The sequence below is a fragment of the Mya arenaria genome, chromosome 3, assembly GCF_026914265.1.
Source record: "Mya arenaria isolate MELC-2E11 chromosome 3, ASM2691426v1".
In the NCBI taxonomy this organism is placed as follows: Eukaryota; Metazoa; Mollusca; class Bivalvia; order Myida; family Myidae; genus Mya; species Mya arenaria.
Window position 1 is genome coordinate 25,006,060 of NC_069124.1, and position 27,176 is coordinate 25,033,235.

The 27,176-nt window shown below is 33.4% G+C and overlaps 1 protein-coding gene across 1 annotated transcript; it reads right to left on the bottom strand.

The window, feature by feature from the left end:
- Positions 1–378: 378 nt before the first annotated feature.
- LOC128225881 (uncharacterized) lies at positions 379–27,176 on the bottom strand. Its single transcript, XM_052935780.1, has 19 exons — positions 26,915–27,176; positions 26,135–26,351; positions 25,706–25,770; positions 24,343–24,410; positions 22,788–23,014; positions 22,302–22,384; positions 21,864–22,013; positions 21,117–21,347; positions 20,726–20,889; positions 20,396–20,569; positions 6,904–7,100; positions 6,460–6,524; positions 4,824–4,891; positions 3,210–3,436; positions 2,919–3,001; positions 2,120–2,251; positions 1,403–1,633; positions 1,080–1,222; positions 379–966 (listed from the first exon to the last, which is right to left on the bottom strand). Exons 2-19 carry the CDS (start codon positions 26,335–26,337, stop codon positions 784–786), a joined length of 2,694 nt encoding a protein of 897 aa, XP_052791740.1. The 5' UTR covers positions 26,338–26,351; positions 26,915–27,176; the 3' UTR covers positions 379–783.

Sequence of the window (27,176 nt, forward strand, 5' to 3'; positions counted from 1 at the left end):
GTTTTCGACATTTTTTCATCGTTTTTTTGGAATTTTAAAACGATATTATTAATAGTGGTCAATCTTATCTGGGAGTAAGAGTGCATCTTTAAGTGAGCCAATAAAGATCTTAGTTGATCTGAAGCCTGAGTTATAATTATCCTGATGTTATTCTTCGTTATTTTGCTACATATTTTGAATAAACTTAACCTGGTAGTTTACAATTTGAAGACTTGTTGTCATGTTTGCCGTTTTATACAGAAATAATAGTGTCTATTATTCGACTGAAATTCTTTTATGAAATACCAGACGATACGAGTGTAGGGTCATCCTTAAAATAACCCAACAAAGGTTCATTTAACTGATAGCTGATAAAAAGAAGCAAAATCGAAATTTATTTCACTTCACTTTAATTGAATAAGAATATAACTTTTAAATGAAACCACTCACATTTGGATACTCTTACATGCTTTTTATAAGGAGTGTAAATCAGTGGAAATGAATTTTTTCTCCATAGTCTTATTCTGTATTTCAAAGCTTCCCGAAAGGTCATAATGATTTTCCCATTCATTTTGCAACGTTAATGCCAACATAATTCGCAAGGATGTTTTAACATTTTCACTACTATGAAATTTTTTGTATATTAGACGCAAAATAAGACGAGGAAAAAAAGTAAAATGTACAGAAAATCAGTTTACACAAAACGCCTGTAACTCCAATTACTAAAATGTGTCTTGTGATATCAAATTAAAGCATATGTCCGCATAGCAGTAAAACATATTAAAAACCTCGTAAACGATGACACTATTGAACATCAGCTGGATCAGGAGTCCAATATGTATACACACTCCAATATGCAGTGTTAAATACAATGAACGACGTTGGAAATGCAATACGCGACAACCTGTCCGTTGTACGCGCCTTTTCCCGACTTGGGGTAAACAAGTTTAAACGTCTGAAGGCTGGTCCCTTTTGCTCTACAATAATCTGAAAAAAATGGACAAATGTATGATTGGATTGCGTTATAATTCGATCTCTGTAGCATTGTTATCAAATAATATTATCAAACATCATTAGTTCATTTGTTTATTTTTCCTTACCATGTCGCTGGATACGGATCCTGAGACAGGACGTGATGTCTCTCGACGTCGCCTTTCTACACGGGTATTGACGTTTACGTACGCAAATTCAATCAACGCCGAAAACACAAATATGAGACACGATGCCATCCACACGTCTATTCCTGAAGAAAACCACCCAAAATGTTTTTAGTTATTTCTGATTTTAAGCAAACATACTTTCCTAACTTAACAAAATAACCAAAAAAAAATGTTTGAAAAGCGTTGAATTTTTTTACTTTTGTTACGCATAATGGGTTGGATTTGTAAATATGCAAAGATTGCAAGAAAACAAAAAATATCACCTTTGACATAGGAGACCCTTGGTAGAGCTGACCTCGCACCCGCGCTCTGTGTTGTCATGGTAAGCACAGTGAGAAGACCAAGAGAAATTCGGGCAGGTACGGCATCAATGTCAAGCCAAAATGATACCCACGAAAGGATCACGATGAGTATGGAAGGTATGTACACCTGGATGATGTAGTAGCCAAAACTTCTCACCAATTTGAGCTGCAGCATGATGCACGTGTAGTTTACTATTAAAACAAAAACAGTGTCTGTATTCCAACCATTATCAGGAAGATTTAGTATGCAATAATAAACGATGTTTAGCTAAATGTGAAAAAAGGTAAAATTAAACTTTCATTATCATAGGAGGAACAGTAAGCGAGGACGATGCTGCGATAGTTTGAGTATGTATACAGAAATAGGTGCTCTGCGGCTGTTAATGTCACTATGCAACCACATTTGCGTGTGAAACATACAATACAGTAGGTGCGGGGATCTCCACATATCAGAACGAAAGAATGCATTGGTTCAAACATTCATATCATTATGTATAACACGTTACTAGGCTACATTACAGTGCCATATTTAGAACACTCGTTAGTACATATCGACACACCAACATTCACAGGTACCATTCGTGCAATTGTTAGCCTGCGCTTACCAATACCACACTTTTGATTAATATAAATGATGTAAACTAATTATACAAAACGGAATAACAGTTACTGCCATGCCTCCTACGTATGTTTTGTCACAACGTAGGGTTTCCATGGCACCAAACTGGAACTGTGACTGCACCAAACGATTGTCGCGCGTTACCGGAAGAGGATTCCAGTCGAACACAAGGTTGTCTGTGCTGTACCCATCTAGTATGAAATATTTGACATACTTTAAAGTAACACAAAGAACAAATAAACAAATAGTTAGATAAATTTGTAATATATAGAAAAAATACATAAAGAAGATATTCGAAAATTTTCAGAATTGTATAGTATTACTGCACGACAAAGTTGAGTGAGTCCATGTGTATAAACGTATACAATCTGTGTCTATTTTTATTGTTTGATTTAACAATCTTTTAGTTTAACCATTTTATATTTTGCAATGATTGCGAAAATAAGCTATGATAACTTATACTAAGTTGTGTGAGGGTGTGGTCTTGTGTTGTGGGGGAACCGGAGTACCCAGAGTTAACCCACTTGGTGACCACTAAGCAAACTAACATGCGCCCAGGCCGGGAATCAAACCCGGGTCGCATTGGTGAGAGGCGAGTGAGCTATCATCTGCACTAACCGGACGACTAAATAATAGTTTAATGCATGCAAACACATGTATTTCAATTATAGTATCATTGCAAAGTTTAAGACATCAAATATTTAATATATATATATCATGCAAGCGGTTTCGGCCATGAGTTTTACAAAATAACTGCCCCAGTGTGTGTTGTGAGAAGCTCCCTATAATATACATTGTTCAATGAAAATAACTACTTATTAATGGATAATAAAATTCCATTATGTTGTATTGACTTACAACTTTCCATCATTACATAGCAGGTCTGGTTGTCAAGAGGATACTTCCGGAGATCCATGCTGCATTTTAACGTTGCTGTAATCCTAAAATTGAAAAGATTCACCGATTAAAGGATATGAAAAGGCACAATAATTATAAACAAAAGTTATCATAAACCTTAACATTATATGCATGGAAGATTACGAGAAATCCAAACGCAAACAATTACTAAAAACGAAGCTAACTTTAAATTAACATAATGAATGTCAAATGACTTAAATTTGTATCAAAGACCAAACATATGTCGCAAACCTGAGACTGTAATAAACACGTCCATCAGGATAAATGTGCATCAATTTATTGGGCACAGTAACCACATGGAAATGGGCTTGCTTCTCATTGGCTATGAAGAGGTCGGGGACCCAGACGTTGTCCATTATTCGAGAGTCCAGCTCAAGAGCGTTCAGGTGGGGGAGTGCTGTGTACTTCAGTCGGGTATCATTCCAGTTTTGTCGAATAAACATTCCAATTGAGTAGTCCTGTCGAACATATTTTTAACAGACAACAGACTCAGCATAAGCATTTTAAGTCTCATGTATGAAGTTTGAATTTCATTTTGCATTTGCCTTCACATACAAATTTAGTCAGGTTGCATATTCTGCAAAAATAATTATCTTGAGCAATCGTTTTAATTCAGTAGATAATGAATACCCCAAAAAGGATAGTAGCTAACGCCAATATAACACATCCCATTGGGCAAAACTTGTAACTGTTTTGAAAACCGGGATTCTGTACCAAAAGAGCTATCTTAAGGTATATCAACATTGTAGAATGTTTGATACATACAATGGTCAAATGTTAACATGTTTACTTTAAGTACACTATTCGTATTTCTTCACACATAGTATTTATTATTTCTTCCTTTGACAAAATACATCGTACACTCGGGAATGATAAACAATACGTTGAATATTAATGATAAAATCAAGAAGATTTCCACCGAAACAGAAATATCGCATTTACTTCCTGCTGAGTACTGCTGATTCTGCATCATGACAATGTGGTTTTTTCTTTGCAATTATCAATATGTAGTTAATTCCTTAATATTTAAAAAAAGAATCATTTTAATACTGATATTTGTACCGACATATTTTTTGCATACCGAATTTACTGTCCATCGTACAGACTTATACCTTTGCAAATGGGATTGCCGGAAAGATTAACATTTAATCATAAACACATTACAAGCGCATAAACATGTTAAGTAACAAACATAACCGTCAAATATCTATTTATTCATTTATTGTTTTAAGTAAGTGAGTTATTTTGAAGCTTGCCATATATCGTTTTAAATAAGTGAGTTATTTTGAAGCTTGCTCATGCGCATTGGAAAGTATAGAGGCATTCGATACTTAATGTTAAAGTAACTAACTCTCGTATTTAAAATCAGTACAAACACATGTATAACAAACATTTATTTTGAGTGATACATTATTAACTTATAACTAAATAATGCTTTTATTGAAAACATTAATTTCTGGTATCAAGATTGTAACCGTGTATTAAATAGCTGAACACGCCCAAAATTATCAATGACTGGTGGGTCCTAAAAAAATTAAGGATATCATCTATCGTCTCATAAGGTAGAAATACCGAGTTTTCTTCTCCTTTGTTTCAAATTGAACACGGTATCCTTCATAAGAACCATTGATTTGGATATTTATTAATCCTTTTCGGTAATTTAAATCAATTGTATTAATTGTGGTACAACTTATTTTAAGTAAGTAAGAGTGAATCTTTATATTTATGTTTCTGTTAAACTAATGACAATTACTATGTATACGAAACTTAAAGACAGCTGAAGCAGTTAACAAACCAAACTTGTTTTCACTTGCAAATTAATACACTGAATACACCTCAACCTACCATATTGGACTCGCTAATGCTGTCAATGTTGGTTATGTGCAGCTGAACAAGAACTTTTACTGGGAAATCTGAAATAGCTCGAAAGGGTTAACATTGGTTCAGGGTGTATTTGTAACTGTTTTCTCCTACAAATGACTTTATTAAGTTTAGCTTTGTCATACATGCCCAAGGCAAAAATTAGGTGTTTTTAATAGCCTTGTTTTGGCGAATTGCCCTAATTAGGTAAATGTACATGAAGGATACTAGGACAACCGAGAAATGCAAAAATGACAATTACCATGGTAACGAACATAGCATATTTAGGACAGTTTGAAAACTATATTACATTCAATTAAAAATAAAATATCTATTTGTTAAACAATCTAACTAAAATACTGAAAGTATTGGAACAGTTGTCTGGTCTTTTTCAAACAGTTCTTTCTTATTTAACGTTCAAAATGGAGGCCTGAATTATATGAGATATTGTTCCCTCCCAAATGGACTTTAAGATAAAAAGAAAAACAACATTTACAAGTTTTGTTTGCGGGATTACGTTTTTATCACCAAAAACATTGATTCTGCAATATGTGAAACCCGCAGAAATCTACTTTTCATCATAAAGAAAAAAATGTGTTCTGTAAACAAATCGATAAATTATAGGAAGGACATGCGTATAATATGGTCAAACATAATGAATATTTCGCCGATTGTTTGATGCTTTTGTTTACATGGACAAGTGCCTAGACATATATTGTTGTCAGAAATTATTTGGCATCGTAAACATTTCTGACATCGTATATAATAAACTATGGTTATTCATTTCAGACAAGAGCATATTTTTCTAAAAATATAACTTATACAGAAGAAAGCATACTGCAATTGATGATATAGATAGCGCTAAGTATAAGGAAATGTCAAATATGTTGAGAATTATCTTGCGAAGTAGTTTTCAGTCTTTATACCGAATAAATTAAGCACTAACTTCAATCTAATAAGGTATATGTTTTTTCTAGATGTTTTATTGTTACAATCAATAGTTGGGAGTGGATTAGCATCTTAATTCCGGGTAATGAAACTATTAACATAACATTGAAATGCCGAAAATATTTCCCCATCTGATACGATAAAAGCCATCTATTAAAAAACTGTAGGAGTCAGTAACCTGAAAATGTACCGTAAACACATGTGTAATACTGCATTTGATGATATGTTTTTGTCCATTGGAAATTCATTAAGTATCATATGATGCTATTTTCAGAAAACGTCCAAAAACTACTTCTGTCGTACTAGAATTTGACCCCATGTGTACATCTATATTGGAAACATAGAAAACAAAGACACGTTTAGCTTAATCTGTATGTGCCTTCGGAAAAAAAACTGAAGTTAATTGTTTAGAAATATGTTCGATATCTCAAAAGAAAAAGAAAGTACTGTATCTTATAAATATTTAAAAGAATGCCCGAGATTTACTACCCTACTGAAACAGTATAAATAGAAATCCCTTTTAAGTATCATTCATTGTATGAGAGAGTTCGTGCAGTACTAAACCTAAGCGTCACAGTTTTGCTGTTTTATTCGTGGCCTATCCGATGTTTGCCCTCTACAAATTATACAAAACATTTATCGATATGAGATACGATTGATATGCATGTCTTACCTTCTTCGTAATTAGGTGGAATCCTTGGGTCATAACCTTCTAACAGCTGATCCAAAGTCCTTTGCCTGTTAACAGATTATAGTTGAAAAAATATGTTGAATATTGCTTGTCAATGAATATGCCATAGTGAAAAAGTACGCATACACTTTTGCATAAAATTGAAAAAAATCAACCGAACGATCTATTTAAAGACAATAATTGAAGATTGTCAAGGGGAATATTGTTACTAAAGCTATATCAATCTGAATGCTTAGTAATGAGAAGGAAAACACAATGTTTCTCTCTACAAGATTGCTAATCATTGGAAAGTTTTCAAGCAGCTAAGAAGGATGTATGCTGATCGTTTTGAATATTTCTACAACTATTCTCCAATACAGGCAGTGTACAGAATGCATGCAGTGTTGTTGTGGAGATACAATACTTTGGTAACTATATAAACACAACCTTTGTGATTTATGAATACTAGCAGATTGCAAATGAGACTTTGCGTCCTTTTCCGCCTTTTCCAGGTCAGTAGAGTTCTGTATCGATGGCGTTGATGAAGTGGACACAATTTGAAGACCGGTTATTTGACACAGAAGACATGTTGTTAGGCTAAACAGGTGAAGCCATTCTGTTGACAAAATCCTTTCTGATAGATGGGTCATATTTTGTGGTTACGGCTATTTTTTTCTGGAAAAATAGGTCAAATATTGGTTCATTGTTTTGTATCGCCAAGGAAACGTTGTCTCTGTGACATTGTTATCCATGAGAAATATTTAAACATTTGTTACTTATTGGTACAATTTACAGCTTCCTATAGGAACACTCCGAAAACTAAACAAAAGTTCTGCGTCATAAGAAGTGTTCATTATATGTTTCTTACACTCATTCATTCCTTTTGTCAGAGTGTTATTTCTTTGAATATCCACCCAGTTCTATGAAAGAACTCTTCACTACACTACATCCTTTGTTTGATATAAAAAATTTTTTTTTCAAAGAAACAGTTACAGTCTTTCTTTTAAGGATAAGCCATCCGACCTTTGCTATTATTTCTATAATGTATTGACCAGACATCCCTATTTAAAATGCGTTCTGTTTCGATTGTTGATGAACTCTTAAAATATATCAGCGTTATGTAGATATTAATAGAGATAATTTTAGTAAGGAAAACGTGTTTTATGAAAGTTTTCATGATTTTACTAATTAACTGACCGTTTAAAAACGTTTGTTTATCGAGGTATAATTTCACAGTTCAATTTGTTTTAGCCCGTTTCACTGAATAAAAACAATGAATGTAACCGCACATAGTCACGGGAATAAAAATTCAAATACTTCATTTCCGGAATATCGTCATTTGGCAAAAGTTTGCGAGATGTTCCGATCAAGTATATTACAGAATAAGATTCTAACCTACACTTCCGACCAATGAAACCACATATACGCATTCAAAAATAACTGAAATCGTTAAGAATTGCCTTTTCAAAAGTTAACAATACATTTTATATGGCATCATAATTTAGTTTCTCGTCTGCTGCAAACACGTTATCATCTAAGTCAATTTCATCAAATTATGTATGACTTAACTATTACAATTTTAAATAGTATGTTCCAATTTTTACTTAAGAAGACAAAAAAGGTGTTAGCTTCCGAAACCTTTTACTTTTACCAACAATACATATGTCGTTCGTCGCAAAGCCTCTCGTGAAATGTAATTGTTTTTTTTGCTAGCTCGGTGAAATATATTGCATTTTTTAACTGAAGCAAATAATAATCCTTTATCTAAATATTAAAATTATTTACCTTAAACGTTTTAAATCCAGCCAAGTTAAATTATTGTTTTGTAACGATTTAAATGTACAACAATCTCCATCGTGCACCAAAAACACCAATTGATATTGGAACGATTCTCCATTTCCTACATAAAACAATCCTTCGAACCGTTCCGAAATGTCCATACACACATTCACAACGAGTGAGCGTTACGTAAAACTTCCATTTAACCAATATCCACACCAGCACTTGCGGCGTTTGTTTTGCATAAAACAGTTCTGCGTCTTCCGTTCAATATTCCAACTTTCTTGCGCAGTGTCATAGGGAATTGGTAGTCTGGTCTTAAAACAAGAGTCAATTGACTTGCTTCATATTGAGGATTTCGCTGGTACATGTAAAGTAGTTTTCCCTCTGCAAATATTGTCATTGAATAAAAACATTCTTACATAAACCAAAGCAAAGAAAAGTGTGCCGAATGCGGTCATCTATAAGAAATAAAGAAAAACCATACTTTTCATGGTAAATTAGCGAAGAAACTTAAATAACATTAATAATCAGTTGATTTGTGTTTAAAAGTCACAAATATTTTTCGTAGTATTTTTCCTCATGAGATAAAGATGTCTCTAATGACTACCTAGTTCTTTTTCTTCTTTAATCGTATGTCAATGGCAAAATTGTCTTTTTTACATTTAGAATAAGCAAGTAATATTTATGTAGACATTTTGTTGAATTTTACCGATTACATCTATTGGATATTCAGCAAATTTTCAGGACAAACACATTTATTGTTATTGAAACAGAATTATTGTTATTCATACTCGTTGCAGTTTAAGCTTTCAAGAATTTGCCTTTATTACCAAACACTACGATAGGAATATGCACACATGGTACGTTATTTACGAGTCTGGCAGAGATATTCTTAACATACGGGATTTTTTGCTTGATTTTATTGTGAAAACAATATGATTAGACATTCTAACCTTGGACCGTGAGAGCGTTATGGAAACGTTTCAGCTTGAGTTTTAACAAACGGAGTAATACACGGCGTAGCTCAACAAAATATGATAATACTTTTTCTATTAAAGTTTTTTTTTGTAATAATGTTTTTGTTTATTTCGTCGTATTTTTCTCTATTATTTAAAACTTTTGAAATTAAATAAAACTAATATGGGGCCACCAAGTCTCCGAAATTCACATAGTTTTATGTAGGATAAATATCATCCTATCCAAACCTAAGCAGTGTGCAGTAATCTTAATGTGAATGTCAACTGTAAAGTCGATATTATATAGTGGATGTCGCAGGTCAAATTTAGAACAATCCAAGACAGCGACAAATGCTGTGAGCTAGGCGTTCAGAAATAAATAAGTCAAAAGTCATACATATGCCATGCTATTCTCAACAGATTTGAGTTTATTACCCGCGGAATTGATATGAGACACAATGAATTTTCCAGACTCCGAAATATTTCCCTCTCGGATTTGTTAATGGCAAAATAAAGAATATCTCTTTAAGTACATCTGATAACCGTAAAATAATTACATTTGCTATTCCATGATACCGTAACTGTTTAATATATTATTCCACATCACAGGAACATGTTATTTTTAATGAAGTTATTCAGTTGTGCGTCTAAAAGGGCCTGGAGCATAAGTCAGTTTAATCTGATAATAGTATGGTAATAAACGAGGGAATAATTAAGTTTTCACGGAAAAAAATTGCAAAATAAACACAACAACACGATGCTGTAAAATGATTTCCCAAAATATTACATTACGCTTTTCCTCAAAGGAACAGCTAAAGTAGTTAATAAAACATTCTTTAAAGATTTTAGAACTATCATCAAAACGGTACACGAAATAAAATGTTAGTATGAGGTTTCAATTTACATAAATTTGAGCTCCGAAAATGTACCCAACTAACCAATGTTTCAATGATTGATTTACGGACCGCCCTAACTTTTAGAAACAAAATAACAGTAATTATAAAAAAAACGCAAAATATTGCCCATTCATTTTTGTACACGCGCTAACATTCTGCAATGCAAACACATTGAACGTTATAACACTAGGAAATATACCAAAACGTCCTTTATCCGTTCTTCCGACCAAGACAACAAAAACTAGGCACATTTCCAAATGCTCCAACGTCGTACATATAAACGATCAAACATGTCGGAAATCATAACACCAGTTCCACGCTAGACTAACGTTAACAATAGCCTCCTACAGTAATAATGCATAACATAGAGGACTATAGCGTATTCATCGTACATTTTCGTAATTATTGTTCTGGCGATTGAACCACGATTCAAGAGGGCAGACCCTGCTAAATATCATTTTATCGAGCTGTCGGTATTAAACCAAAAGGCAAAAACTGAAAAAAAATATATAAGTCAATTTGTTTTGGCGCCCGCGATAACACACTGAATACATACAAGACAATTGTTTGTTCCGCTCTCCAGTTTGTTTTGTTCAAATAATTGTTTATTCATTGTGACGCCTATACCAAAACACCGTGCTACAACATAGCAAAATGTCGTTAATTCGTTTAGGAGCCAGCTTTAACATTCAATAAAACTTGCACGTCAAACCCCTAGTATAAACACAAAACGTCATTGGCCCGTTCATACGCCCGCTACAATATACAACAAAGCGACATCATACTGAATACATTCAAGCCGATTATTATTATTATTAGTCTATTCCAATTGGTTTATCCGCTCCTCCGCCCGCAACAACATATTATATGGCGGCATTATACTGAATTCATTCAAGGGGATGATACGTTCATTCTATTACATTTGTTTTGTCCATATGCTCGGTTTGTCCATTGTGACGCTCGTGTCAATAAATCCTGTCCAGGGTTCATTTAAACGTACATTTAGAACAATTCAGGTCGTTTTGAAACTCTGCTTCAATACATATCATGTCAAAGAAACTTTCTAAGCAAAATTATGGACGAACCAATACTGCTTTGATATATATTTTGGTGTTATAAAAGCCAGTCGAAATTAGGCTTTACTTTTGCGGTTGTTGGGGACAGCATCTACAGTTTTAGGCCCAGTTGGTAACAGAAGAAGTAAGAACTGTCAATTATGATTGTTGTTTGCTGGGGGTCGGTGGCATTTAAAGTTCTGCATTAAACTGACACTTTTAACCTTATAAAGATTAATTTGGTTTCTATTTTCGTTATTCTCATATTTTATTGAGTTGGTATAATTATTGATGTTTAGATAGGTAAATATATCAAGGGAATCAATCTCTAGCCGAACGATTCTTTTTCAGATAGGCCAACGTGAGAAAACATTCCTCACATGATCCCTAATCTTGAGATCGGTACATGACCTCAGCATACCTTCAGACACCCATATATTACTTAAATGGTCAAAAACATTTCATTACTTTGTATGAAATGACTGTTCTTAGACAAACGGCCGTTTCTTTCACTTGCAAAAACAGTGTATAAACTTTTTTCTTTGTTCTTTAACGGTTTATAACGGTTGTTATGATATAAACTATAAATTTTTGGCAAGTATTTATTCATAATGTATTTTTTTTATTAAAAATGATCAAGATGTCAAAGATGACTCCCATTCTTCACACCCAATAAAACCATTCACACAATTTCTAAAAGGTGTCTAAACATGCATGGAACTAGAAATACAACAGAGCATCACTATGCAATTTATTTTATTAATCTAAATCCCGAACATTTTATGTTTAGCCAATGTATTTGACGATTAAAATTGACCTCATCGTTTATATTATAAATGCCCCTAACTCATTGTAAGTGTCCATCATTAGAGGAGTATTGAACTTCATGTCTAAATGAATTCCTGAAATACACCGTAGGAACTTAAATAGGACTCAATATATTTATATTCTCTAGAACAAAGCAGGAAAAACAACGTTTTCTTTAGTCATAGCAATGACTAGCTTGTATATTTGTCTCGAAGGACAGTCTCAAAGTATGGTACATCTGGTATTCAGGTAATTATGCTACATTTGTCATTTGTGACCGTCAGTGATAATTTAGCAGGGATCTATGTTGTGCCATATTCAGTGGAAATATATTTGTCAACTTATGATAAAATTATAAGAAAAGTAAACAAAAAAATAGGTTGGCATATTAAAATATTTAGATGTTGCATAAATATAAGACCGTCTTTCTCACCTTGTTTGACTGATGTGCTCGAATTGTTTAGGTTCAAACTCTGACTATTAAAACAAATTCTCACGCCGTTGTTTTTAATACAATTATCATCTGATTTGAATGTCCAAGTTATACACGCAATGTGTTATTCCGTTTGGTATCCATAGCAAACATTCTGAACTACAAACTATGGATATCGCAGTTATAATAACTTCAGCACAAACATGTACTATAGTTTGCTAAGATATGGCAATATGTTGTAGTCGAATGGGGACAATATTAGATATATATAAATAACAGAATCAAACTAATCAAATTAAATATAAATATAAATTGTTTTGATAAATGGAGTTTAAGAAGTTAGTTTTGCTAAATGAAATAACATACTGACACAAAACGTTTCAATACAAATGATTAATCTCACAAAATCATTGATATTTGACTGCCTTTATTATCAAGATATTTGTTTTATTATTAACTTATTAACAAAAATGTCCTTATTACGGGATACTTCCCCGTTTGTAGTACTCAATGGAAGTACATATTACTTTGTTTTCTGTATTCCCTACATGCTGACCACATCAATAATGATGTTCGTGTGAACAAGAAAGGCATAATTACAGACAAGCTATAGAGCAAAACCAAATCTTTCCTGAATAATTAAGTCTGGACGAAATAAGTATGACATAAACAATAATTATATGTCTCAGGTCCTCGCAACTGTCTATTGTAAGAACATTGACTATTACCGTCATTGTGATAAGTAAAACATGTCTTGTACGTCTTTTTATATGTGCACAAAGTGGAAAAACTAATATAAAAAATAATGTGCGGGCAGCTCATGAAAGTTGAATCCGGAGTCACTCTCCTCCGGACTTTGTTCATTCCTTAACTGGCTTAACGCCAAGAGAAAGGTTTCCGGCAAATCAAAGACTAAAAAGCAATGTTTATTTTAAATGACGTGTAGGTCAGGGACAACAATGCCTACATGGAGCCATACAATGCAATGAATATATTATTTTTATGTGTTATTTGTTGTTTATGTTAACTTGAGTGTGAATTATCTTTTCGGCAAATTGCCAGCCTATTCAATTTTTAAACAGATACTGGTACTAGCAAACATTGATAAATACCACATGCATGCAAAGTGTATTGTCTGAAATGCAACATCATTTAATATGCATGTTTGTTTCTCTGTTTGCATGTGAGAAATATCTTCAGACGCATATATCGCTGGCAACTCTGCCACTCTATGACTGTTCATTGTTTGATAATCAAGATGCTTCAATGTGAAACAGGTGTTAAAACAACTTATTCAATATGAGTTTTAAAGTTGTTGTGTTAGTGCATATATATTTTGGTGCTAGGAAATACAACATGGTTGTTCGTACTTGCGTTTATCCATGACGTATGAATTGCCTATCAGATTTTAGATTCAGAGGGTCCTAGGTTCGATTCCCACTTGGAGCTTCGTCGATGATAGTCTCTGTTAGCACCCGAGAATGGTAAATGGTTCACATGTACATTGCAGAAATGTACATAGGTGTGTAGCTGTATAGCTTTACAGAGCTTATTTTACATGTCCACCAGTGCGACTTAAAACAAAACAACCATTACCTTTATTTTTTATCTTAATATACAAGGAAAACAAAAATCACGCTTATTTGACATATGAATCAAATTAAAGAAAGAATACGTGAAGTGACTAGGAACAATGTGGTAGTTATTGGAAATCGGATTAAATCATGATTGATAATCGATCATTTTTTTATTATCTTGTCGAAATGAGAAATAAATACACATGTTTGATCTAAAGTCGATTAAAGGCTTAGTTTTAGTTTTTCTATAAGTGACCCACTCCAATCCGTGCACAGTACAGAACTTTTGAAGATTGATTATAATCTTTATTGAAGTCTGCTGTCTGTCAGATCTAAGATCTGAGTGTCCTGCTGTGCAGTACTCGAAGTTTGATTATAGAAATGAAATACTTTGTCCTATATATTTTTTTTTACCTTTTCAAATAATAATAAAAACAATATTATTTCAATGCTTTAAAATAAGAGTTATATGTTATATATAATAAGCCATTTATATGATTAAACCATGATGCTTCACAGTTTGGATAATACATATATGACAATGTATTTAAAGTGCATTGAAATATATCAAATATATATCTATTTAAACATTTATAACTCTTATTTCTTTATTATATGTTTCCCATCGGTCAAAGTAAAAAATGGCCTTGTAAATTGTTTATACGTACTAATGACTCTATCTTCTCAAAGATTGTCAACTCGAAAAAAGCCCTGAGCCAATAAACATATACACATAGAATTTGACCCCTGTTGTGACACCAAAACAATGAACAAGGGATAAACAGCAGGGAAGTATCTTTTCAAACATCCCTTTAACTAGCCATTGAAATGAAATGAAAAACATGCTTCATTTTAATGTTAGTAAATGAACTTCAGAATGAAAATGGAAGCAAATGTAAATGCTGCAATTTGTTATTAGGAAATATTTATTGTATGGTAATAAATACTACTTTATTGCATTGCAACATGTTTTATATTGATAGAGAATAAAGCAACATAACGATAATCGGATTATTAAATCGATATTCGGCAACCTCAAACGTAAACAGCCGATTTACGTCAATACTCGGTCAACGTTTAGTCTCTGTCATATCGGATATCAATTTCTATGGGAAAAGAAACAAGTCATCTGAATGAGTTTTGTGGGCACACAAGAACGTACAGTTGCCAATAAGTTTGCCAATATTTCTAAAATTTTCAGAAGAACTGCTGCAGCAGTTAAACATGACTTAAGATCAGTAGAAATAAAAAAACAGGCATGTAGGCGAGCAGAGAGCCAGTTTTGCTATCTGTTTTGCTTGATGAGATATCTTTTGTGTCAGGTAACCGGTTTTCAAATCTGTCAACCGCATCAACTCCACAGGTACAGTACTCTGCTGCGTTGAAACCGACGAAACGAGGTTCCAGTATTCATATGCCAAGAACTATGTTATTTGCGCACTCTCTGATGTGGTAACTAGGTATATGACGAATGATGCATGCACGTTTTATCAATTCCTCCCCTATAGATGCTTGAAAACCTTTCAATGCATTTGATAAAATCAGCATTTAGAGCGACATATGATATTTGTATAAGTCATGTGTATCTCATTCAATACATCTTAATGAGAAGTGAACGTTTTGGAGAAAATATATCCAGAAGAGAAGCCATTAAAAAGCACAAAAATATCTACACATGTATACATAAATATCTTGATTCCGCTTGGTAGCTACTGAAATAACTTGTAGGCAAAATAAATACTTTTTTCTTCAAAACTTTCCGCTTGATGACTCCCACAGTTCCTAATCAAACAGCAAATATCCTGATGGCAAACATTTTCGGCGTTTCAAGGTAAGGTTAATTGGTTTCATTACTCTAGATTTAGATGCGAAACAACTCCAAGCATGACTTACAAGTAATGATTTTATCACATTAACATTTTGAACACCTAGCATGTTCTGAAGAAGAAGAAAGAAACATTCAAGAACTGTATCAAAAGTTACTATACATACCAATGGAATAGGAGGTTAACGTCTCACTAACACATCGCCTATATTCATTTAATAATTTAGACGTGAATATGTCACTATTGTTTACAATATTATTTGGGGTAAATGCTGTACTTCTTTCTTTGTTATCCTTTTCTGACTCGCATGTATTGTTCTAAGTCATAACTTAAGATTCCATAAGCTTTACATACATTAATTCTCGACAAGCTGATGCTGAATGCATTTAGACAATGCAAACCATCAGTAAATTCAACCTAGAATCTATTTTACCTTACTGCATTCTATTCATAGGCTATAAGTATTATAATATTAATATTGTGTCTAAGTTTCTACTGAAAAATGATGAACTTTTTTCAGACATCCTCTGGTTTGAAACAATTTTTCAAAAACGGTCCGCTATCTCGGCTGCTACATATCAAATAACCTTTTTAACTCAGCCTGATACTCTCGTGGGTATCCTTTTTGTAAAACAGAAACGCCTTGCCTTTCTGCAATTCTCTCGGTCAAACATTTCTCACCGGTTTAACACAAATCTTCAACGGGAGGTCAGTTCTCCCATGAGTTTCCTACGAAACATGTCAACTTGGTTTTACATGTTCAAGGAAAAGTGTTTTGTCCAATTAACATTATTACGATGTAAATAAACGACTTCGTTAGTGCATTGTTCTGGCAAAATTTCACATTCGCTCAACATGTTAATAAAACAAAATGCAAGGTACAGATGATGGAACTCACTTTTATAATGATAAAATGTCAATATATTTTGGAAACAAAATGTGATTTTAATTCCGAATTAACCTCATGCTACTTCTACGGTAGAAACGATTTTAAGCAATTTCGCAAAGCCTTCTTTGCCATACTCGACTACAAAATGAACCCTCGGCTTTGCTAGAAATATGTCAATAAGACATAAAAACCATACATGCAAAAGGTGCATATTGGATACAATTACCCGAGTGTTCCTTTTGGCACATAAACATACCTACACATTTGAACATCTCGTTTTAATTTATTCGAGACATATGAAAGTAATTCTTATCGGATAAAATAAGACTGAACATCCCCTGGTTTACTGCCGAGACCTTTTTTTAAATAATCACAATTTGTAAACTGCAATCACAAACTGTAATTTTACTTTGTCGTAGGGATGTTTTTGATAATGAAATAAAATTCAACTTGAGGTTCACCCTTTTTCCATTCAAACAAATCGATTAAATGGCTGGATGGTTCCGCTTCGACGTGAGTACATGTATTGCTATTGTATTTTCATTTTTGGCATTTTTATCATTATCATAATGCACTCTGTATTATTTGTAACATTATTGGTTTATATTGAATCATTACTGAGTACTTTTATCTTAGTACAACTATAAAGTGAATAACCTATCACCATATTTAGCTCGTTCAGACAATTCTACAATTCAAAAAATATGTGTCTGACCATTTTATATTGCCTTACTTGACACTGAACAATTAAAAAAATGGGAGGTGATTTTTCTGCCGAGTCAACTCTTCGGTCCTATGTATTTAATACGTAATGATAGCATTTACTAGGCCGAAGTGCATGTACTTACAAAGTAAGTTGAAACTTGATCTATATAGTCTATTAATTGCCAGGAAAAACAAGCAAGTGTTTTATATGAACTGTCTGTACAGTTTGTTTATACCAAATAATGTTATTGCTAAAATAAAAAAAAAATATGGAACAAAACATGCGGTTAAGCAGCTTTACATACGCAATACTAAAAAGTAAATAAGATAAAAGGCGACGCTTATCATGTATACCCTACGTACTGCTTTACCATGTCTTGCATCGTGTAAAAACAGACGCGATCTGGCGGGTTTGTGCTGTTTAATGTACTGTTGCGGGCGGGACAACGGAGAAATGGCGTTTTCTTTGTTTACTTTGTGCATGTGTTCGTGAACTACCGAATGAGTGCATGTCTTTCTGCCTGTGGTATAATCATTCTTGGTGCTTGTGTTTCAGTGTTTAATGTTTATACGTTCTGTGTTTCTCGTTATGTGTATTTTACACCCTTATCTTCTGCCTTTTAGGGTTTGTACTTGCACTCAAGACCTATAGTTTTCATTGCATAATAATAAAAAAAATATTTTTATAAATAATACAAAGATGTATGCATTTGAAGCACCCCTCATGTATTTTAATGAAACGCAAGCTATAATACTGCTCCTCTTTGTAACGCTCTAAAATAAACAGTCTAATGGACTAACGGATAATATTCAAATGCAGGCAAAATGTCCCATAATTCAAGAATATTAGACAAAGACACAGCGTAATAAGTGCGAATATAATTTCGTTTTGTTTGGTAATGAAGAAAAAGAAACTGCATTAATACAATTCATATTACCTTGTCTTCCGATTGATCTGGATGAATTACCTATTCGGAGCAGCGAAAATAACAAAGTGTCTGCATAAATCTGTTTGTAAAATAATTGATGAATTATTCATAACGCATGCAATCCGACACACTTAATATTTGCATTTTGGTATTCTTGCAATTTGTTTTTCTTCAAAGAGATTACTGGCTGTAATTTATCGTGCGAGCACCAAAGCCACTCCTTTATAACATCATATTGTTTTGTGTGTGGGTTTTTCAAGTGACAGTCTAACATAATTCTACAAAAATATGATAAAACCATGTATTTGCTGTATATTTAAAAACTATATAAGCTAAATTTGATTGGTAGAAAATGTAGGTCGAAATCAAACAATGATTGTTTTAACGGATTTTAGCGAATAGTTTGAGTAACAGGTACATTTGTTGGACTTGTTTCGTGTCGGTTAGATGTCTGTTTGCACTGAATCCGAAACCGGCGTTTGTGTGAGTTCGGCCCTTTTGTTTATCTTATTAATTTCTAAACAGAGCTGAATAATGTTTCTGCAAGTTCAATATCTAAAGACTCCTGAAACCGAAGAGTAAAGTATAATGTAAAAATATTGTTGATTTATTTTTATATTACTTTACAACTTTTGACAAAAGGCCAATGAACTTGTTTTGTTTTTATGTTCATGCTCAGTGTCACCAGGGTCGTCTTGACCCAACCGAGGGCCTATTTATAGAAAGCCAATGGCAGCTGTTGAATTCATGCATCCCAATGTATGTGGTAAAAAGTAAAAAACAACTTCAGAAATCCTGCCAGCATAACATCTCGAGGAAGTATAACTTATACGAACCTTAACTTGATCTCTCCTTTCGGAATGTGTAAATAGCCATTACTAAGGTCAAGGATCCTATCAAATAAATATATTCCATAAATAGCGTATCTTTATCACAATTAATTTCATCGCGATATTTTCATAATAGTATCTGTGGGTCTTTATGCGAGCAAATTAAAAAAGACAACAGTGAATAACACGAGGAAAAATCAACTTCTCTTGAAGGACTGATGGTGTATAAACCAAGTACAAACAAGATTAGTTTTTTATATTTATAAGTCAGATAATTGATTAATGAAAATGAATGTTCTTGGTGTTGTAGAAATCTAGTACAGAAAGAAACGAGCTTTTTGACAACTCAGGTAGCAACTTACATTCTGCAAAATGGCAGTGTTTATTTTTTTAAGAAAAAAAATAAAATAAAAATTTTATATTTCAGTTAACAATTTTACTATCTACTCCACTTCAATTGCTGCTTACAAATATTTCAATTTTAATAGAATAACACTTTTTTTATCAAGCGGTTGATTTTTAATTTTTAAAAGTGCCTAAGTGAACAAAAAAACGATTGAAAAAAAAAGTTATATAATTAACCAAAGCGTCTCATTTTTGAGAATGTCAGGTGTCCTCTAGTGTTAACAATGGCCAAAGAAAGTGCTTCATATCCGAGTTAATTGGCTTAATTTTGTCTAATCAAAGCCCGTGTTCTTATCTGTGAAACTTAAGCCGCTTTTTAAAACGATAACAAAATTAAAGAAAAACAACATCAATTTGTTGTCATTTTTGACGTTTATACAGACTGTAGCGAATATGACATAATTATCAAAAGAAACCAACAAAATATAATTTAACTGTTGAATTCTATAGTGAAATAAAGTAAAAAAAAACGTATACTTCTTCGTTTTTATTCCTCCCTTGAATTGAATTTCTTCCTCACCGGTTTAAACTGTTTTCCATAATTATCTAAAGGTAATTACGGTTTGCTCTTTTCTATTTGCATTTTCATGTAAAAATGCGTTTTCGGTCAGGATAAGTATATGTTTTTTTCATACAATCAATATTCTTGTGCATTTGCAAAATAAGAAGATTAAAATAGGATAACTTTTATCGTTTTACTAACAAAATGTGTGATGCACAAAATGTTTGCGAACACAAAACGACCTTAGCAGCAATTGCTCAATTTTTTCTTGTTATCTGGTTTTATAACATCTGCTCCAAATGCTCAAACACATATAAACAAACCCTTAAACGATGACACTATTGAACATCAGACGGATTAGGCGTCCAAAATGTATACAAGCACCAATATGCAGTATTAAATACAATGAATGCCGTTGGAAATGCAAAACGCGAAAACCTGTCCGTTGTACGTGCTTTTTCACGACTTGTTGCAAAGAAGTTTAAACGTCTAAAAACTGTTCCCTTTTTCTTTAAAATAGTCTGAAAAAATAGGCAAATGAATGATAAGATTGTATTATGGTGTTGTCTAGCAATTTTAGATCTTATTTAGCATTTAAATCATTATTGTAATACATTAGTTAATCTATATTTAAAGAAAGGATTTATTTTTTACTTAATTCGTATTTGTATTTATACCTCTTTTCCATTTTGACATTGAAGGTCGCTAGACATGGGTCCTGGAATTGGATGAGAGCTCGCTCGACGTCGCCTTTCTACACGGGAATTGACGTTAACGTAAGCAAATTCTATCAATGCCGAAAACACGAATATAAGACATGCCGCCATCCACACGTCTATTCCTGCAGAAAACCAGTCAAAACGGTTCTAGCTTCTTTTGACTTTAAGGCAAACGAAAGTTACTGATCAAACTTTCAAACGGACAATTCTTGAAAATTGTTGGACGAGGTATTCAGCAGTGCAGTTTGATAACATGTTAACACAATTGGACCCTGTCTTTCTGTTCCTGATAATGGGTAGGATTTGTAAAAATGCAATTCTTGTAAGAGACACGTACACCCAAATTCACCTTTGACATATGAGACCCTTGGCAGAGCTGACCTCGCTCCCGCGCTCTGTGTTGTCATAGTGAGTACCGTGAGAAGACCGAGAGAAATGCGGGCAGGTACGGCATCAATGTCGAGCCAAAACGAGACCCAAGAAAGGATTACGATGAGTATGGAAGGGATGTAGACCTGGATGATGTAGTAGCCAAAACTTCTCACCATTTCGAATTGCAGCATGATGCACGTGTAGTTGACTATAACAAAATACAATTAAGCTCTCAGTGTCTCTAATAAGACCATTATCGGGAATTGTAGCATGTAATAACATAATAAAAAAAAATCATGCAGCTCTGTGTAATGAACATAAATAAACTGTCATTGTCAAAGGTAGAATAGTCCTTCAAGCATCGCAAAAAGGACACACGAACGAGGATGTTGCTGCACATGTACAAGTTTGCTTTGCAGGAATATGTGCATTGCAGCTGCCATTGTCAATATGCAACAACATTTGCCGCGAAGGCGTATAAAGTACATAATGAAAACACCCTTCGTCGAAATTCCAGGTACCACATTTACCACATCGATTCCGAACACCAGCATTCATTGATATCATCTGTGTATTTGCTAGTTTGTGTTTACCAATACTACCCTAGGCTAGTGCTTTATATAACTGAAATATACATACTACGAAGTATACAAACAGAACAACAGCTTTTTACCATGCCTTACTATGCTTCACTTAGTACACTAATGAGAAATCATGCTATCACCTGTTCGTCCGTCTATATCTCCTTCGTATGCTTTGTCACATCGTAGAGTTTGCATAGCACCAAAATGGAATTGTACCTGCACCAAACGACGGTCGTGCGTCACCGGAAGAGGATTCCAGTCAAACACAAGGTTGTCTGTGCTGTACCCGTCTAGAAAATGTACAAGAATACTTAGGATTAAACTATGACAACATTCAAAGATGCCATATATAAAACAGCATTCTATTGCAACAATGTTAGCATGCATATACATATTTCCATTGAAATATTAATGTAGAATTCATAATACACAGACACTATACAAGGTCGGGGGGGGGGGGCTCTCAAACGCATATCGTTATTTACACAAGAATTAAATCCCCCATGAAGCATATTCTTTAATGGCAATGACTATTTATTAAATTGATTATTAATTTACATAATATTTCGTTGACTCACAACTTTCCATCATAACATAGCAGGTCTGGTTGTCAAGAGGATACTTCCGGAGATCCATGCTGCATTTTAATGTTGCTGTTATTCTAAAAATGAAATGATACACAATAAAACACGAAAAAGAACATATTATATTAAAAACATTTATTCATTCATCATTATAACTGATTCTAAGTGATCAAACTACAATGAAAACAACTGGGATAAGATCAGTAGTTAAAGACAAAACAAAGTAAAGCCTGTTGTGAAGCACAAGGTAAGGGCCGAAAGAACAATGACCTATTGACACAAACATGAAAAATCATATACATAAATAGAAATGCAAATTAGCCTTCGCATTTGGTGCATGCAGCAGTTCGTGACATCTAAAAACAAAATCTTGACTGATAACGAACCTAACTTTAAATGAATGTTATCACATTTAATGTGAACTGACTTCAGTTTTATTTCAGAGACAAATAATCTGCATTCCGAAAATCGGTCCCAAACCTGACGCTATAATGAACACGTCCATCAGGATAAATGTGCATCAATTTGTTTGGCACAGTAACTACGTGAAAATGGGCTTGCTTCTCATTGGCTATGAAGAGGTCGGGGACCCAGACTTTGTCCATCATTCGAGAGTCCAGCTCAAGAGCTTTCAGGCGGGGGAGTGCTGTGTACTTCAGTCGGGTATCATTCCAGTTTTGTCGCAGAAACATACCGATTGAGAAATCCTGTCGAGAAAAGGATAGTTCAGCAGACAAATAACATATAAGCATTTTGTAAAGCCTCAATTCTGAAATCTGAATTTTATTTTGCATTTACCTTTATATCAAAATTTTGTCAGATTGCATGTTTGATGAGTTGACAGAAATACCATTAAGTTATTAAGCATAGAAAATTTTAGGACTGGTTACCACTTAAAATTGGATTTAATCAAAGCAAGCATATGACCGATGTAAATGAACTCAAATTATTCACAAACATCTGATGAAAATATGAATTTTTACCCTCTGTGTTACGAACGAAATTGAAATACAAGGATTGGATCACAATATATCTCATCCAACGAACACTTACAGCGAGTATTCCACCCCTACCTACGCAATTCATGAACAATAACTTTTGGCGCTCATTCTTACACGAATACAAGCAATCATCTAATATTTCTGATGGTTGTGCACGTAGAAACATCGTCTCAAATTGAATTTAATATATGTTAACATCTTGTGATACTGTACAATTCTTTGATATTAATGGAATTCTTTTAAATTGTCGTACGGGCATTGAGACATATACATGATTCGACAGCATTTTTTTTATCTCAATGACAAATAACACAATAAATAGAGCATTTTATGGTAACACTGAAATCCATACTGTCGACATCTATAAAATGCTTGATTCTTGACACACATAAAAACAATGAGTTTAATACTTCCGATCTGGTTCTAAAAATCGGATGTTTTTTTCTCACGTGGCGACGACATTCAAAAATGCACCATACAATCAAGTTTAAATACCAATGTTTTGATTATCTAAGATTCAATAAGTAACAGAAATACAGCATTAACTTACTGTTGATTACTGCTTATCCTGAAAGCTGATCTAATGGTTTATGAGCAACCGTGTGAAACATGTAGTTAATGTCTTCATATAAACAACAAAACATGTTTTACGTTACTAAAATACGGTTATTTGTACCGATATATTATATGAAATTAGTGTCTATACAAAAAACTCATGAAGCAGATTACATAAACCAAGAATAAATTGAGTAACTTAAATAACGGCAAAATTCGCATTTCGTCATAAACTGCAAACTTATCATTTAGTCATTAATTGGTTACATAAAGTGAATAACTTAGGCGTTGGCGCATGTGCGCTGTCAATTATAGAGACATTCAATACGCAACTAAACACAAAGAACGTTAGCATTAACTTAGTTACAGTCTTTTAATGATAAGTTGGCGCCGGTACTTAAAGTTTATAATACAGTTTTTTTCTATTAACCAAAAGCAAATAGCAAATTAATAAGGACACTTATTATACTTCATCTTACCATATTGGACTCGCTTATGCTGTCAATGCTGGTTATGTGCAGCTGAACAAGCACTTTCACAGGGAAATCTAAAACAGGTAAAAACTGTATACACTTGGTCATTTGTGTTTGTTATGGATTGTTTCCTATGACCCACTTTACAAAGTTTATTAGCGTTTAGATTTATCTGCAATTCAAATATCCTATTAAATTGTTCTTTCTCTTCAATTTTTGAGTAATTGCCCTAATAAACGAATGGAACTTACTAACATATATTATAGTAGGATAGTGAATATAACAAACAAACATGAGAGACAATTTCTAGGGCAACGAACATAACATCTTTGAACAAAATCTGTTTCAATTAAACATTAAATATCTTATTAGCAAACAATTCTACTAAGAACTGCTGGAAGAATCGAGACATTTGACCGACCGTTTTCAAACATTTTGTTTTCTTATTTAGAGTTCAAAAGGGCTGGAATCATATCAGATAAATATTTTTTCTACCAAATAGACTTTCGTGTAAATAGCAAAAGCAACAGTTACATTATAACCTTTTCTAGCCAAATTACACTTTTTCACCAAACACATTGATTCTACAGTATGTGAAGCCCACAAAAGTTTTAACATCAAAGCAATGTGCCTGTTCATCATACTGTTAATCTATAAACCGAATAATTATATCACCGGAGGAAAAGATGCTTATCATACATTCAAACATCCTGATAATAAACCCGATTGTTTGATTTTCTGTAAACATGGACAAGTGTCTGGAAATATTTTGTTGTCAGAAATGAATTGGCATCGTATATTTTTCGGATAACGTAAATACTTTACGATTAATGCGAGTGAAAATATATATTAATATATAAATTACGTGTTCTGTACAATTGTAAGTCATACTGATAGTATCTATAAGGTCAAGCCAACTTGATCAAATATTTAGTATCATCGTGCAGGTATTTCTTTTCTTTTTCAGAATGGCACTAATAAGCGTTCCTTCCGAAGGGATATTAGCTATTTTTAAGAAACGGTAGGGGTCAGTTTACTGAAAATGTAGAAACATTTTTATTACTGCAATTTATGATATATATTCGTCCATTGGAAAAAATAAACTTCACTGAAAAATATCGGATATTCCAACGGATCAGGAAGGTATCTTATCTACAACACTTAAAATAATGCCTTGATGTTAAAGTATACAAAAATCTATTATATGTTCGGTATCATAATTGTTGATGGCGAGTTAAGATCAGCAGTACTAAACGTAAGCGTCAAAGTTAGATGTATTATATTGGTAACTCTTCTGGCCCTTGCCTTCTACAAATAAACAAAACAATTATCGTCTCACTATGAGAGACGTTTGCTTTGCATGTCTTACCTTCTTCATAATTAGGTGGAATCCTCGGGTCATAACCTTGTAGCAGCTGATCCAAAGTTTGTTGCCTGTGAACAGATGGTCGTTGAGAAATATTGCTTGTCAATGAATATGCTATAGTGATTTTAATTCACACATTGTCAATAAAATAAAAAAAACGAATATGTGATCTGTATTAAAGACAATAATTTGCGAACATCAATGCGAATATTATTCCTGAAGTTATATTAAGCCGGATGCTCAATGATGGGAAAAACACAACGTTTCTCTAATAGCTTGCTTATCATTGAATAGTACTCACATAGCTACGATGGAGGCACTGTTCTACATAGCATACGTAATTCTACAACTATTATTTAAAAGAGGCTGTGTACGAAAAACATGCAGGGCTGTTGTGGAGGTGCAATGGGCGGGTATCTATATAAGCATAACCTTTGTGATTTATGAATACTAGCAGATTGCAACTGAGACCTTGCGCCCATTTCCACCTTTTCCAGGTCAGTAGAGTTCTGTATCGATGCCATTGATGAAGTGGACATATTTTGAAAACCGGTTACTTGACACGTAAGACATGTCGTGATGTAGAACAGGTAGAGACATTTTATTGACACAACCTTTGCTGATAAAACGATCATCCTTGGCTATTTTCCTGAAACATAGAGCTAAATTTGCCTCATTTCTGTGTCGCCTAGAAAAGTTTATTATTGTGTCATTGTTATCAATAAGACATATTTTAAACATTTGTTATCTTATTTGCACTATTTACAGCTTCCAATACGAGCACTCCTATAATCTAAACAAATGTTCTGTGTTATTTGAATGCTTATATAAGGCTTCTTGCACTCATCCATCCAGAAATGTCAATGTTAAATTATATATCCGGCATTGAAACCACAAATCGGCCTTCGACTTGCATTTTCACAACAGACATAACATCACAATTACCAACTGCACGTCCGCATCTAAGTCAGTTAGAACACATAATATAACATCGTAATGACTAAACGTAACATATTCCAACTTCGATATAAGAAGAAAATTATCTCAGTGTAAATTTGAAATATATTTCACCTCGTCAACACAAAAAACAACATATTTTGATCGGTGCGAAGAAACTTTTGAAAATTATGGGTTTTTTCGATCTCATTCGTTGAAATACATTACTTTTATCGTTTTGACGCAAATAAATATCTAACAATTATATAGTATTACCTTAAACGTCTTAAATCCAGTAAACTTGTTATTAAGCGTTTTGAAGCAACGATTAAAATATGCACCAACTTATATCATACTCCAATACACGAACTTAAATTGAAACAGTTTTATTCTTCTTAAATATCGCAAATCTGCGAACCGTACCGAAAAACTATGCGCACTTTGAGCGAGCGTAACGTATTACTCTCATATCATCAATATCCACAACGGCACACGCAGAGCTGATTTCATATTAAACTGTTCTGCATCTGCCGTTCAA